Source organism: Kogia breviceps, chromosome 8 (genome assembly GCF_026419965.1).
Source record: "Kogia breviceps isolate mKogBre1 chromosome 8, mKogBre1 haplotype 1, whole genome shotgun sequence".
NCBI classification, from domain to species: Eukaryota; Metazoa; Chordata; class Mammalia; order Artiodactyla; family Physeteridae; genus Kogia; species Kogia breviceps.
The window spans coordinates 108,266,647-108,281,954 of NC_081317.1; the positions used below are offsets into that span (position 1 = coordinate 108,266,647).

The 15,308-nt window shown below is 43.3% G+C and overlaps 2 protein-coding genes across 2 annotated transcripts in view; one reads left to right on the forward strand and one right to left on the reverse strand.

Moving 5' to 3' along the window:
• Positions 1-541, reverse strand: part of NUGGC (nuclear GTPase, germinal center associated) — a 49,657-nt gene extending 49,116 nt beyond the window's left edge. The window contains exon 1 of the mRNA XM_059071378.2: positions 470-541. The gene's annotated coding sequence lies outside the window, so the exon portion shown is untranslated. The remainder of the gene's footprint in view (positions 1-469) is intronic.
• A 4,294-nt stretch (positions 542-4,835) lies between these two features.
• Positions 4,836-15,308, forward strand: part of ELP3 (elongator acetyltransferase complex subunit 3) — a 101,535-nt gene continuing 91,062 nt past the window's right edge. Inside the window, exons 1-3 of the mRNA XM_059071343.2 lie at positions 4,836-4,958; positions 10,925-11,024; positions 14,197-14,335. Coding sequence (XP_058927326.1) covers positions 4,940-4,958; positions 10,925-11,024; positions 14,197-14,335 — 258 coding nt within the window. The 5' untranslated portion in view covers positions 4,836-4,939. The remainder of the gene's footprint in view (positions 4,959-10,924; positions 11,025-14,196; positions 14,336-15,308) is intronic.

Genomic DNA, 15,308 nt, shown 5'->3' on the forward strand with positions numbered 1-15,308 from the left:
TAATGAGACTTTTAACTCTGTAATCTTCCTCCCTAAACCCATAACGCCAGTCTAATCCTGAGAGAAAAAGGACAACTCTCAATAGAGGTGAGCCCTACAGAACGTCTGACCAGGAGTCCTCAAAACTGTCAAGGTCATCGAAAACAAGGTCACAGCCAAGAGGAGCCTAAGGAGACATGACAACTAAATGTAATATGGTGTCTTGGATGGGATCCCAAAACAGAAAAAGGACATTAGGTAACAGCTAAGAAAATCTGAATAAAGATAGCCTTTAGTTAATAATAATATTATAAATGTTGGTTCATTAATTATAATAAACGCATCGTACGAATGTAAGATAAGAGGGGAAACTGGTTGTGGGTTCTATGGAAACTCTCTGTACTATCGTCTCAATTCTTCTATAAATCCAAAGCTATTTTTTTAATCAACCATAAGTTACAGCATAAATTGCATAAGAGAAACAACTTACCAGATGTCACTTTTTCTGCTCCAGGATTCCAAAAAGAAGACAGTGGCAGCTTCTTTGCCTTGGTCTCGGTATGTGGAACCAGCCGGGGTATAGAGCCCTTTGGAGTCACAGTCACAAAGCCACATTTCCAAATAAGCAGAAGTGAAACGCATTTGTCATCAGAGGGTTATTTATGATGACTTCCTCCCTCAGAAATTGATTCATGCTATTTGCCTCTTTCATTTAAACTTAAATTGTATGTGAACTGGGGCTCTTATATTCTTTCTTCACTGCCCTATCCCTATCCATCCTGCAGCATTCTTTCTTTGAGGATGAGAATTCTTCAGATGGATCTGACTTACATGAGCAAGAGAGGAAAAATGCCCCCTTCCCAAGAGAGACAAAGTACTCATTTCCCTCCCCCCCGCCCCCTGCCAAATGCAAGGCAACTGGGAGAGATGGATAATAGGAGATGATGAAGATAAACTGATTCTTGATACACAATCTTGAAATTTACCAAAACCCAAACAACATTGGATTGATTGTAGAAGTGAGTGTCATATAGTTCTAAATAACTCTTTCTGGAACTTAACTTTTACATCCATATTTAAAAAACGAAACAGAAAAACAAGGATTTTTAAAACGCTGTCCAGGAGAAGAAAGCAGAACCTACTCCACATTGCTATATCTGACAACCCAAACAATCACATCAAGTACAGGTGAAAAATATGGTTTTTAACCTGCAGCTTCAGGTAGTGTCTGACCTTCAAGGACAGAGTCAGTCATTACTAGGATAACCCTCAGTAACTGTGGGTATGTGTTTTTTGTTTGTTTGTTTTTTAAAGAAGATGTTGGCGGTAGGAGTTTATTAATTAATTTATTTATTTGCTGTGTTGGGTCTTCGTTTCTGTGCGAGGGCTTTCTCTAGTTGTGGCAAGCAGGGGCCACTCTTCATCGCGGTGCGTGGCCTCTCACTGTCGCGGCCTCTCTTGTTGCGGAGCACAGGCTCCGGACACGCAGGCTCAGGAGTTGTGGCTCACGGGCCTAGTTGCTCCGCGGCATGTGGGAATCCTCCCAGGCCAGGGTTCGAACCTGTGTCCCCTGCATTGGCAGGCAGATTCTCAACCACTGCGCCACCAGGGAAGCCCCTGTAGGTATGTTTTTAGTCCAAAGTGGGGATTCAGAAGGCAAAAAGGTCGAAAAGAATGTGGTCTTAAAAATTGCTTTGAACTTTTAGCAAGATGGGTGCCTTATCCATAAGAAAACCATAGATATACCAATATAAAGTTCAAAACAAAGAAAATCAGCGTGAATAACATCGTTAGCGTTGGATCTTCTACTTATCTCTGGGCAAAATCATACCTTATATTCATGACATATGTGCTGAGCTCTCCCTCTACTGGCTGTTTCTCTGCTTCAACAGGTAACGTATTCTTAATCAGAGGAGCTACTAAAGTACCTAATAACTGAAATTAATTCTGGTCCTTTTTAAAGCTGCCTGGGTCCTTGACACCTGCCGTTGGACATCTGAATGCTAGGTCCTGAATGCTCGGTTAGAAGTTTGGGCAAACTACCAGGCTGAATTTTCATTGAACTCACTGCAACCACCGACGCAATTGAAAGAGAACTTCCACAGAGCCCCACCATCACACCCAACCACCTCTCAGGATCTGCATCACCTGCTCCGCCTTCCAGCCTGTAAATAGATGAACTACCTCCGCATGTGCCCATCAGAAGCTAATCCTTCTCTTGTGCACCAGATCCCAGCCCCTCTCCAACCACAGGACGAGGTACTTTCCCCTCTTCGTTCATCAAATTTTCACTCTCCACTGGATTATTCCCATCGGCACACAGACATGCTGTTATTTATTCCATTTTAACAAACACTCCCTCTGACCCCGGTTTCCCTGCCAGCTACTGTTGCGTTTCTCTGTATTTTATGGCGAACCCCCTCAGGAGTTGTGTCTAAACTTACTGTCTCAAATCTCTCTCCTTTCAATCATCAACCCACTCCAGTCAAGCCTTCACTTCCACCATTCTGTGAAACTGTTCTTGTCAAAGTCCCAGGTGACCCTAGTTAATTTTCAACCCTCCTCTTTCTTGACCCATCAGCCGCATTTTACCCAGTGGATCACTCCCTCCTCCTTAACACACTGTTTCCACTTGGCTTCCAGGAACCACACTTGCCTAGTTTTCTTCTCTACCTCACTGGAGGCACCTCCTCAGCCTTCTTTTCTAGTTCCTCCCCTTTCCTGCTGATAAAAGAATGCCCCAAAGCTTAACCTTTGGTCTCTTCTCTTTCTTTTCCATGTTCACCCTGTTTCATGGCTTTAAATATCACCTATATGCCCACAACTCTCACTTGATTATCTCCAGCCCCAATCTTTTTTGTGTGTTACTGCTCACTAGGCATCCCAAACCCAATGCATCCAAATTAAGCCCCCCACACTCCCCCCCAAACCCCACTCCACCTACAATCTTCCCCATTTCAGCTCAGGGCAACTACATGGTTCCAGTCCCTCAGTCCAAAAGCTTCCATGTCACCCCTGATGTTGATGGCTGTCTTTCTCCCACATGCCTCATCTCGCTGTCGGGAAGTCTTGTTGAAATCTTCCAAGTATATTCAGAATTGGAACACGTCTCACTGCCTCCACTGCTTACTACCCTGATTCAAGTCATAATCATCCCTGGCCTCATTCAGCAGTTCCCAAACTTTGCTGCATTTTAAAATCACCCAAGGATCTTAAAAAATACTAATGCCTGGCTGCCACCCCCTTGAGATTTTGATTTAATTGGTATGGGATGTGACCTGGGCACCAGGATTTTTCACTTCTCTCCAGGTGATTCTCATATACATCAAAGTTTGGGAATCCCTGGCATAGGTATGATAACAGCCACCTAACTGATCTCCCTACTTCTACCCTTCCTCCCTACTGTCCATTCTCAACACAGCAAATAGAGGTACTTTTAAATTGTAAATCAGATTATATCTCTGCTAAAAACTCCCCAATGGCTCCTCACGTGCCGAGTAAAAGGCAAAGGCTTTACACTGGCCTACAAGGTCTTACACGAGCTGCAGTGTTCCCCATTGCACCCCATCACTTCTCTGACCTCTATTACACTTCCCCTGGTTCACTGCTCAACTGACAGCGGCCTCCTTACTTTCCTTGAATACACCAGGCATCCTCTCTCCCTAGGACCGTTGCTCTAAGTGTTCCCTCTGTCTGAAATACTCTTCCCCCAGATATCTGCATATCAGATATTAGCTCAAATATCACATTTCCAATTATAAGTTAAAATCTACAAATGTACTACCCATCTCTTTCTCTTGTGTGAGGTAAAAGAGTGATGAGGTAGAGGATGGTGTCTTCTGTTAAGGAAGATTGGGGAAACAGCAGAACTGTAGTAAAAGAGTTCCTTTGGGGACATGTTAAGATTCCGATACATATCAGACATGCAAATCTAACAAGATGTCAAATAGGGAAGAAGTTGGAGCTGGACTATAAAAACGGGAGCAGACAGATGGTGTTTAAAAGCTCTGGTACTCTAGGGATCGCGCTGGGGAAGACAAGGCTGAGAGGTGACCCCTGTGGTACACCAATATTTTGAGATGATATACAGCAGGATTGAGAAAAAGCAGAAGAAAAACCCAGAGCGTGGAGGGTCCTATCATAAAAGACTTCCTAGGTAGCTAATTTATGTCACTTGGTGCTAGGATGACAGTAAGAACACATAAATGCTACTGAATTTGTCCTGCTGGGCAGTCACAAAAGACCAGGACAGTTTCAGTGTCATGGTGAGGTCAAAGACTAGGAGGTACCTCAGTTCTAGTGGAAAGCAAGGAACTGGAAACAGCACAGATTCCTGTCTTTGTTAACGAGAGGCATTCTTAATTTCTGGTCCATGAACAAAGGAGATCATGGATGGGTTTCAGGAAAACATGATTCCAAGTCTTGCCTCCGAACACTACAAAACTTTGTGCGTGTGTGCGTTTTTCTGGAGAGACCTCCAGAGCTTTCATAATGGTTACTGATAACGCGCCATTCATCTGAGACCAGGGGGATCCACTGGCGTCAGAGCCTGAACCTCAGATCGTTACCTGATTCCTGCATGGTCTCTTCCAGGCTCTGAATCTAGTTTCCCGAGATGCCCACTCACGTTCCCGCCCAGCCACCCTGGACACAACGCACCCTGGGTTCCTCCACCTTTATTTAGAGACCACCCACATCCGCCCTCGTAATTATCTAGGTTTCCCGGCACAGCCTCTATCCATAAGGCTGCTTCGCCCGGGCCGCATCTTTGCCCCGCCTCCTGGAGCTCCGGGAAGCCGGTCGAACCCTTTGCGCGCGCCGTCTTCTGGGAACAGCTTTACGATATATTGATCGTCATTTTACGACAGGACTGGGTTGCTTTGTGGCTGTCAATTTTCCCAGAGGTCCGAGTGGGTAGTGCTACGTTGTCTGGGGTGGCGGCTGCTACGACAGCGGAGAGATGAGGCAGAAGCGGAAAGGTGCGAAAGGGAGGGGGAATGGGGCGGTGGTAGGGAAGGGGCGAACCCCGGGCCCTCAGATGCTGAAGCCAGTTTTTCCTGGGGGAATCCGCTACCTGATGCAGTCTCCCCAGCCACCTGTGGTCCGTCTGTGGCCTCCAGCCCCCTGCTTTCTCGTTTCACCTGTTGTGCTTTTTGAAGCAACCTATGCTTACTCTTCCTTTTTGTTAGTCACTTGGTGTCTTTTGCATAAAAGACAAAAGGTCTGGTCCAGGGTATGCCCTCCGAGAAGTTAACGTGGTCAGTGGATTTAACACGTTCTCGGACTCTTAATTTGCTAAGATTCGTTTTACGACACATTTCACGTGCCTTTTTATCTGAGATTGCTTTAAAGCTCAAAATTTAAAAAAGAAAGAAAGAAAACCACTGAATTATTCTTGGATTCTGTGGGGGCAGTTAGGCAGTTATTCCCATTTGTATTACCTCCTGAGTTAGCGTGGAGCAATTCCATCTTTAGTTTTTCAGCCGAATAGAGTCAAATTTCAAGTAGTTTCTCACAGTTCTAGTGTTATCTCTGTAAGCTCAGTTGGGTAGTCGGTCTAATAATAATGATGGTTATGATAACTATGGCTACTATTTATTGAGCCTTCGTTAATAATTCTTAGGCTGATATCGTCCCTTTTTCACAAAAGAAGAAGCCGAGATTAAAAGAGTTAAGTAACTTTCCTAGCCCAGAATTATATTTAGGAAGTGGAACTGGTTTGTCAGGCTGTCTCTATGAACCCCAAAAACATTTTTTAAAAAATCTGTTCCTTAATCACTGTACCTCTTGGCATCAACTGCTCCAAGTGTCCAAGTTACCTTCAGTTGCTTTGTGGCATCAAATTCTGCATGCCCCTGATTGATTAGTCATCTTCTCCCTCTAACTTGCTCCTCCCCCATCTCTCCAGCTTTAAACTTTTGACTTCATTTATCACCAAGCCCTGTTAGTTCTTATAGAAATTGCTTCTTGAAATAGTTTATTCCTCATCATTCTAGCCGCCATCCCCCTAACCCACCTTTATTAAGAACTGATATTTGAATAATACTTTGGTTTTCATACATACATTATTTTTGTTGATTCTTACTGAATCTTGTGAAAGATATGTATGGGTTATCCTAATTCTGCAGACAAGGAAATGGGAGCTCAGAAGCCATTCATCTTTGCATTGTCACACAGCCAGTAGGGTTTGGAGGCTAGGGACTGAGTCTGTCATTCAAGTTTTTTACTATAAATCTGTTTTGTTTTGTTTTGTTTTTTAACAGTGTTGCCTTTCAAGAGCCTTTTACTTGGTATCCAGAGGATGTGTATTCTTTTCATCTTCTGAATTATTTTTTGTATCCTCTTTTTCTTTAGTATATTTTGTATACAGTTGACCCTTGAACAATGGAGGGGGCACTGACCCCTGCACAGTTGAAATTCGTGGTGTTGCTATCTCTGCCTGAAAAACAAAGGAATTGATAAATGATTCACCAAAGGGCAGGAAGCTGAAACAGTTTGGATAGAATCAGGACTCAGATCCTCAAACGCAAACTTTTCCCCACACTTAGTTAATTTAAGGATCTGTAAAATAAAAATACAGGTACTGTATTTATTTGAAAAAATCTGCATATAAGTAGACTTGTGCAGTTCAAGCCAGTGTTCAAGGATCAATCTGTACTTATTTTCTTTCAACACTACTTTCATCTTTTTACTCCCAAACTACTCCCAAATTACAAACATGTAATTCTCCACTGTGTATTGCATCCTATTTAAATGCCTTTGCCTTGTAGCCCTGTAATCTGTTCTTATTGAACCCTGTCAAAAAGCCTCTATTCTAGTTAGGCAGTACCCCTGCACATAAAGATGATAGGTAATTCCTATACCTAACATTGTTCCTTCTGGATTGCCCTCTGTGGGTTTTTTTTTTTTTGTGTGTGGTACACGGGCCTCTCACTGCTGCGGCCTCTCCCGTTGCGGAGCACAGGCTCCGGACGCGCAGGCTCAGCGGCCATGGCTCACGGGCCCAGCCGCTCCGCGGCATGTGGGATCTTCCCGGACCAGGGCACGAACCTGCGTCCCCTGCATCGGCAGGCAGATTCTCAACCACTGCGCCACCAGGGAAGCCCTGCCCTCTGTTTTGCTTGTCCATATCCTGCCCTTTAAAGATCCCTGTGTGATTTCCTCCACGAAGCCTTTTTTTTACTAATTTACTTCTCTGGTTAATTCTTGATATACTCAAGGGCTATACAAGTGTTTTAAACATCTTTATCTTCACGCATACCTCGTTTTATTGCACCTAGTTTAGTGCGCTTCGCAAATACTGTGTTTTTTTACAAATTGAAGGTTTGTAGCAACCCGTTTGAGCAGCAGCTCCATTTTTCCAACAGCATTTTTGCTCGCTTCATGTCTCTATGTCACATTTTGGTAATTCCCGCAATATTTCAAGCTTTTTCATTATTGTTATGTTTATTATGGTGGTTAGTGGTCTTTGATGTTACTCTTGTAATCGTTTTGGGGGCCCACAAATTGCCACATAGGACGATGAACTTAATTGATAAATGTTGTGTGTGTTCTGACTGCTCTACCTGTTGACCGTTTCCCCATCTCTCTCCCTCCCCTCAGGCCTCCCTATTCCTTAAGACACAGCGATATTGAAGTGAGGCCAATTAGTAACCCTACAGTGGCTTCTAAGGGTTCAAGTAAAAGGAATAGTCGTATATCTCTCACTTTAAATCAATAGCTAGAAATGATTAAGCTTAGTGAGGAAGGCATGTCGAAAACTGAGATAGGCTGAATGCTAGGCCTCTTACACCAAACAGCCAAGTTGTGAACACAAAGTTCTTGAAGGAAATTGAAAATGATACTGTAGTGGACACATGAATGATAAGAAAGCAAAACAGCCTATTGCCGATATGGAGAAGGTTTTAGTAACCTGCATAAAAGATCAACCAGCCACAACATTTTCTTAAACCAAAGCCTAATCCAGAACAAGGCCCTAACTCTCTTTAATTCTTTAAAGGCTGAGAGAGTTGAGGAAGCTGCAGAAGAAAAGTTTGAAGCTAGCAGGGGTCGGTTCATGATGTTTAAGCAAAGAAGCCATCTCCATAGCATAAAATGCAAGGCAAAGCCCCAGGTGCCAATGGAGAGCTGCAGCAAGTTACCCAGAAGGTCCAGCTAAGATAATTAGTGAAGGTGGCTGCACTAAACAGCCGATTTTCGATGTAGACAAAACAGCCTCATATTGGAAGAAGATGCCATCTAGGACTTTAATAACTAAAGAGAGGTCAGTGCCTGGCTTCAAAGCCTCAGAGGACAGGCTGACTCTTGTTAGGGGCTAATGCAGCTGGTGACTTAAGTTGAAGCTAATGTTCCTTTACCATTCTGAATTATGCTAAATCTACTCTGCCTGTGCTCTCTAAATGGAACAAAGCCTGGATGGCAGCCCATCTGTTTCCAACATGGTTTACTGAATATTTTAACCCCACTGTTGAGAGCAGATCGCTTTCAAAATATTACTCCTCATTGTTAATGAACCTGGTCGCCCAAGAGCTCTGATGGAAACGCACACGATTAATGTTGTTTTCACGCCTGCTGACGCAACATCCATTGTGCAGCCTGATCAAGGAGTCATTTCGACTCTCAAGTCTTATTATTTAAGAAATACATTTTGTAAGGCTTTAGCTGCCATAGATAGTGATTCCTCTGATGGACCTGGGCAAAGTCAATTGAAAACCTACTTGGAAAGGATTCACCATTCTGGATGCCATTAAGAACATTCGTGATTCATGGGAAGAGGTCGAAATATCAACATGAACAGGAGTTTGAAAGAAGTTGATTCCAGCGCTCATGGATGACTTGGAGGGGGTTAAGACTTGCGTGGAGGAAGTAACTGCAGATGTAGTGGAAGTAGCAAGAGAACTAGAATTGAAAGTGGAGCCTGAAGATGGGACTGAATTGCCGCAATCTCACGACGAAACTAATGGATGAGGAGTTGCTTCTTACGGATGAGCAAAGGAAGTGGTTTCTTGAGATGGAATCTACTCCCGGTGAAGATGTTGTGAAGATTGTTAAACTACAATAAAAAATTTAGACTATTACGTTAAACCTAGTCGATACAGCAGCAGTGGAGTTTGAGAGGATTGACTCCAGTTTCGAAAGTTCTGTGGGTACAATGCTGTCAATCAGCATTGCCTGCTACAGAGAAATCGTTCATGAGAGGAAGAGGCGATGGATGAGGCACACTTCACTGTGGTCTTATTTTAAGAAGTCGCCACGGCCACCCAGCCTTCAGCAGCCACCACCCTGGTCGGTTTGGTAGCTAACATCGAGGCAGGACTCTCCACCAGCAAAAACATTATGACTTGCTGAAGGCTCAGATGATGGTTAACATTGTTTAGCAATAAGGTATTTTTAAATTAAGGTATTTTTTTAAGGCATAATGCTCTTGCACACTTAACAGACTGCAGTACCGTGTAAACGTAGCTTTTATATGCACTGGGAAACCAAAAAAATTCGTGTGACTTGCTTTATTGCAGTATTTGATTTATTGTGATGGTCTGGAACCAAACCTGCAGTATCTCTGAGGTCTGCCTGTATTTTTATCGCCCGAATCACCTTTTCCCCTCCAAATAAATTCTTATGCAGAGCTTCAGCATATAAACAGGTGAAAGCCGGGCGACTTTGGTTGAAATGGAGAAAGAGACCCTCCCTCTCCCTCCCCTCCCCCTTTACCTTAATCACCACCAGCTCGACCTCTGTTACATGGCCCCTCAGGCACCTTTGTAGAACTCTGAAGGGCTGAGTTACTTGGTTTAGAAAGCACTTAGCCTTTGAATGTAGATGGACTTCTTTTTCTCTCAGATTGTTTTGTATGTGTTAGCTTTACCTCGTTAAATTAAATGTGGCTTGGTACAGTGGGAAAAAGCATGTAAGTTGCGGAGAAAAGACCTGGATTTGAGTCTTAACTATGCTATTTACAATTATGTCTTAACTAGCCTTAATTTTTCACATCTGTGAGTTGTGGTAACAATACCTACCTTCCAGTGTTGTGAGGTTTCAAATGAGTTAAAGTAAATGAAAGGGCTCCATGAGCACCAGGCCTTTCTCATCTGTGTTTCTTCTGTCTGATGACATCGTTATCTTTGCACACCAACTTTCTCTGCAGGCAGGAGGCAGGCTTGGTAGTAGCTCCCAAGCTGAAATCTCACAGCTTTTTATCACTAGAGAGGGACTGGTGTCTTTTGCCTTGAGAAAAAGAGCTCAGATTGGCCCGACCTGGATAGGTGCCCATCCTTGAACCAGTCAACTTTAATTGGGGGGATGGGGTCACGTAAGAACATGTCAGCTTCTGCTGTTGCCTTTTAGAGGAGAAGGGCGGCCTCAGCTGCCAGGAGAACGTTGTGATGGCGGACAGACTATATATTTTACAGATGTGTTAAGATCCCTAGGCAAGTACAGACCCATGTCTTTGTATTTCAAAATAGTATTAACATTACTTCTGCAGATACCTGGGTTTGAGTTTCAACTTCACCCCTTGGTAGCATTTTTATGGGACAGGCAAATATTCTTGTTCCATCTACCTCACTGTGTTCTGAGAATCAGATGAAATAATGCATCTAAATGTAATTACCAATCTGGAGGTAAAGGGAAGCTACTTTAACTACTTTGGTCCTTTCCTGTGTGATTAGGTTCTTTTTCCTCATGTTTGTCTCTACTCTTTCCTGCATCTATCATTCTTGAGGTGTATATGCTTCTAAAGTGAACTCTTCCCATATATAGGTGGAGCCAGGTTGGTTTTTAAATTAAAGGTATAAAATATAAGATCAAATTGTAAACAGTAGTGTCTTGTGTACTTGAGCTATCATTTTGACATGATTGGAATGATTTTGGAAGGCAAACTCCTAATAAATACAAAAACCTTTATTGAATAATGTGATTTTTTTAGTGTCAAATATTATCTTTTCAGGAGATCTCAGCCCTGCTGAGCTGATGATGCTGACCATAGGAGATGTTATTAAACAACTAATTGAAGCCTACGAACAGGGGAAAGACATCGATCTAAATAAGTAAGTGGATCTATAAAAAAGAAGGTAATCTTGTTCTTGGGTAGTAGATCTCTTTTATGAAATTATCAAATACTACTGGTTCTATCTCATGTTTCATGTTTTAGTTGAGAATTTAGCTTTCTGCCCTGCCCTATCGATTATTTATGGCAAAATTGCCTTATAGCCTTATAAGACTAATAGTTTCCAACATTCCTTGGGCGCTTACGGTATTCTGGTCACTGTTAGTTGTACGTTATATGTATTGGCTCAGCTGATCCCCTCAAACACTGTATGAGGAAGGTATTTTCCTCATTTGACAGATGGGTCCTCTGAGACAGAGAAAGGTTAAGTAATTTGTTCAGGAGTAAATAACTGGTGATTGGCAGAGCTGGGGTTTAGAATCACGTCATCTGTCTCCAGAGCCCAGGCGCTGTCCTCCTGCACCATCTCACTTCACATCCTGCCTCTCTTCCGGGTCGTCTCAGAGAAGTGGTAGATCTCTTCCAGGGAGGCCCTCTCTTCGGGTCTTTTGATCCAGTCCAACCTTTCGCTACTTTAGAACCTCCTGGACACGTTCATCCACTTCCTCTCCACAACCATGTTCTGCTTTGACTTGGCTACATCCTCAAATAAGAGTGGTCTTTCCTCTCTGCATCTATTTGTTTGCTATACATTTGTGATACAGATCTGCTCTAGTGAAAGGGTTCTGCCCCCATCCCCAGGTCGTCAGTGGTCTAGTCACTACGCACATGACCTTTTTTTAGACGCTGTTTTCTGTTACTTGAGATACTACAGTGTTATACCCCTTCCTTGGAACATTGTGCTTGATACACATTTGCTAAAGAGTAAATTAAGGACCATGAAGACATTATATTTTATTGGTTTTTCTACCATGTGTTTAGCAGTGGTTTTTTTTTTTCCCCATCTTTGTTGGCTATACCCCTAATTATACAAATCTTTTGTTTCTCATGAACATTCCTACTTCTTGTATATTTTTGTCATTCTCTTTAATTTAGCACATCTAAAACTAAAGCTAGTATCTTCTTTAAAATCAGCCCCGACTCAGATGTCCTCTTTGCCTAATTGTTTTAACCTTCACCCAGGTTTGAAACTCTAGTGTCATCTTTGAATCTTTTCCCTTAGGTCCACTTAGAGTCAAAATTTTGCCTACTGCTTCTTCATTAGAACTCTTTCATGTTCACCACCCACTTCCTCTTCCATTCCTTTTTAAACTTAAGTCTAGACTCCTGCAGTAGTTTATGCTTTCAGTCCTTTTTACTGTCTTGCTGGATTAATTTTCCTTCGTCACTTCCCTGTGCAGGAACTTTCAGCACATTCCCAGTGCTTGTGGAATTAAACGCAGATTCCTCAGCCCATTATGTAAGGCCTCTCGGTGTGGCTTCAACTTACTTTTCCAACTTTTTAAACTTCTATATCTTCATATTGAAAACCTCCTGCTTTCTGTTAAGTTGGTCAACTCATATTTCTTAAAATCTGTACTATCCTGCTTTTGCATCTTCACATAAGCCAAGCTGTCTGCTCTCGGTGTCGTGTCATCTCTGTGTCTTTTTTGCCTGTCTGAAGCCGATCTTTTTTTTTTTTTTTGGTGGTACGCAGGCCTCTCACTGCTGTGGCCTCTCCCGTCGCAGAGCACAGGCTCCAGACGCGCAGGCTCAGCGGCCATGGCTCACGGGCCCAGCCGCTCCGCAGCATGTGGGATCCTCCCGGACCAGGGCAGGAACCCGTGTTCCCTGCATCGGCAGGCGGACTCTCAACCACTGCGCCACCAGGGAAGCCCTGAAGCCTATCTTTTTTTCTGTGCCCATTTTCTTTGAATATCTCTCCAGCACACATTGAGTTTCCTCTCTTGAGCTTTGGAATCATTCGTTGTTGTGTGTGTGTTTTATTATTGATATATATGTTTTTATTACTTGTAGATTTATTTTTGTGCGTGCCTGTCTGCAAACATGCGAACATAGAGCACGAAACAGCTATGCCTTACACCTCCTGACGTACCAAGTACTTAGGTAGTCTCTTGTACCTATCAGGTACTCAGTAACCATTTGTTGAAATGATTTGAACACCCCATAATATTTCTAGATGGATTAAAGTGAGAAGATAAAGTGACTTAGGATTTGGTTAGCAGCCACAAAGAAAAGAAAAATTGCTAAATTATAGAGGAAAGCAAGGAATTATTCGTTGGAATAAAGGTTCCTTCTGGGGGTTAGGGATAGGGTGACGGTCAGGAAGGGGCAAACGGGTCTTCTGCAGTGCTGATCATATTCTCTTTCTTGGAATGTGGTTACAAGAGTGATTGTTTTATAATTGTTAGAGTATATTTATATGTTTTATTGTTCTGTTCTTTATATAATATTTTGAATTAGAAAAAGTTTTAAAACTTTTAAAGCTTTAAAAATACATCTACTTTATTTCCTATTTGGTTCTGCATAGCTTTGCTTTAAATTGTTTTGTTTTGTTTTGTTGGCCTGAGGCAGTGCTTTGCCACCGGGCATGACCATCCCCACCCCCAAGTCATTTGGCAATGTCTGGAGAATTTTTGGTTGTTACAACGGGAAGAGGTGCCAGTGGGTAGAGGCCAAGGATGCTGCTAAACATCCCACAATGTACTGAACAGTCCCCCACAACAGAATTAATCTGATCCCAAATGTAGTAGTGTGGAAGCTGAGGAAAGGGTAGAATCCTTCGAAGCTGGAGCACTACTTTGAACGAGACCTACATCGTATCACTGTCCTGGGCCCCCACCCTGTCGTCATCTGGGTTTTTTTTTCCTGGTACTCTGGAGAACAAGAAGTCATGAATTGGGCTTCCCTGGTGGCGCAGGGGTTGAGAGTCCGCCTGCCGATGCAGGGGACATGGGTTCGTGCCCCGGTCCGGGAGGATCCCACATGCCACGGAGTGGCTAAGCCCGTGAGCCGTGGCCGCTGAGCCCGTGCGTCCGGAGCCTGTGCTCCGCAACGGGAGAGGCCACAAAAGTGAGAGGCCTGCGTACCGCAAAATAAATAAATAAATAAAGAGGTCATGAATTTTGTTCTAGTTCCCGGATAATTACAAATGTTAAAACCACTGTTGTCATCTGGTGAAAGGAGTGGATGATGTTATTTATAGGTTATCCTTTTGGTAGCTTGTCCTTGAAATATTGTGATCTTGATAATGCTAGATGCTTTCCTTTCAGGGTGAAAACCAGGACAGCTGCCAAATATGGCCTTTCAGCACAGCCCCGCCTGGTGGATATCATTGCTGCAGTCCCACCTCAGTATCGAAAGGTCTTGGTCCCCAAGTTAAAGGCAAAACCCATCAGAACTGCCAGTGGGGTGAGTGATTCAATTCATCAAAGATTGATTGTGTATCTGTTCCACCACAGATCCCTGCCTCCGTGTAACACCCGGGTAGTGAGGTGGAGGTGGGGGATTTGGACTAATAAAATCCATATGCTGTGGTGTGTGCTGGAGTGGAGACACGTGCAGAATGCTAGGAGGGCACAGAGGGGAAAAGGTCACGCCTCTTAGAGGAGTAGATGATGATTTGGTTTTTGGTGTCTTGAAAAGTGTAGCTAGATGCTTGGTGACTATCATAAGATGACCAGTATTGTTGGCCGTCTTATGCTTGTGGCTTATAAGATTGATACTTATACAAGGTATTTTGAGAAGTTAATTGATGGTGCAAAGTCGTTCTGTTAATATATATGGTAATTATGAAACAGTTGACACCATAGGGAGTGACATGGGAGTCCAGAGGACAGAGATGTCCCTGCAGTAAAAGGGACTGGGGAAAGCCCAAGAGGAAGCGTGGAACTTGACTAACATATCAGTGGCGCCCATATAAGCAGAGAAGAGCAGGTTCAAAGAGTAATGGGAGCAAGGACCCAGGAACTAGGGCACAGAGGTAGAGATGATGTAAGAGGTGTGTGTGCAGGGAACCACGAGTGTACCAGACTCACTGGGGCTGACAGTTCATTTTGGAAAGCAGCAGGACATTGGGGTGAAGAGTTAGCTTGGGATCCACTTGTAAAAGATCTTAAATGTCCTGCAAAATAGCCAGATAATAGGAAACTGAAAGATTTTTGAGAAGGGGAGTGATGGGAACCAAATAGATTTTCAGAAAATTAATTTGCATACAAGATGTAGGGTAGCTTGGAGCTACCCTACATCTCTTGGACCAGTTGGGATACTCTTGGTTTGACCTAGGTGTGAAGTGTTAAGAGCCTGAATCAAGGTAGGGCCTCCAGGATAAAAAGGATGAGTGTGAGAGACATGAGGGAAGAATTGATAGTATTTAGACCCTCTA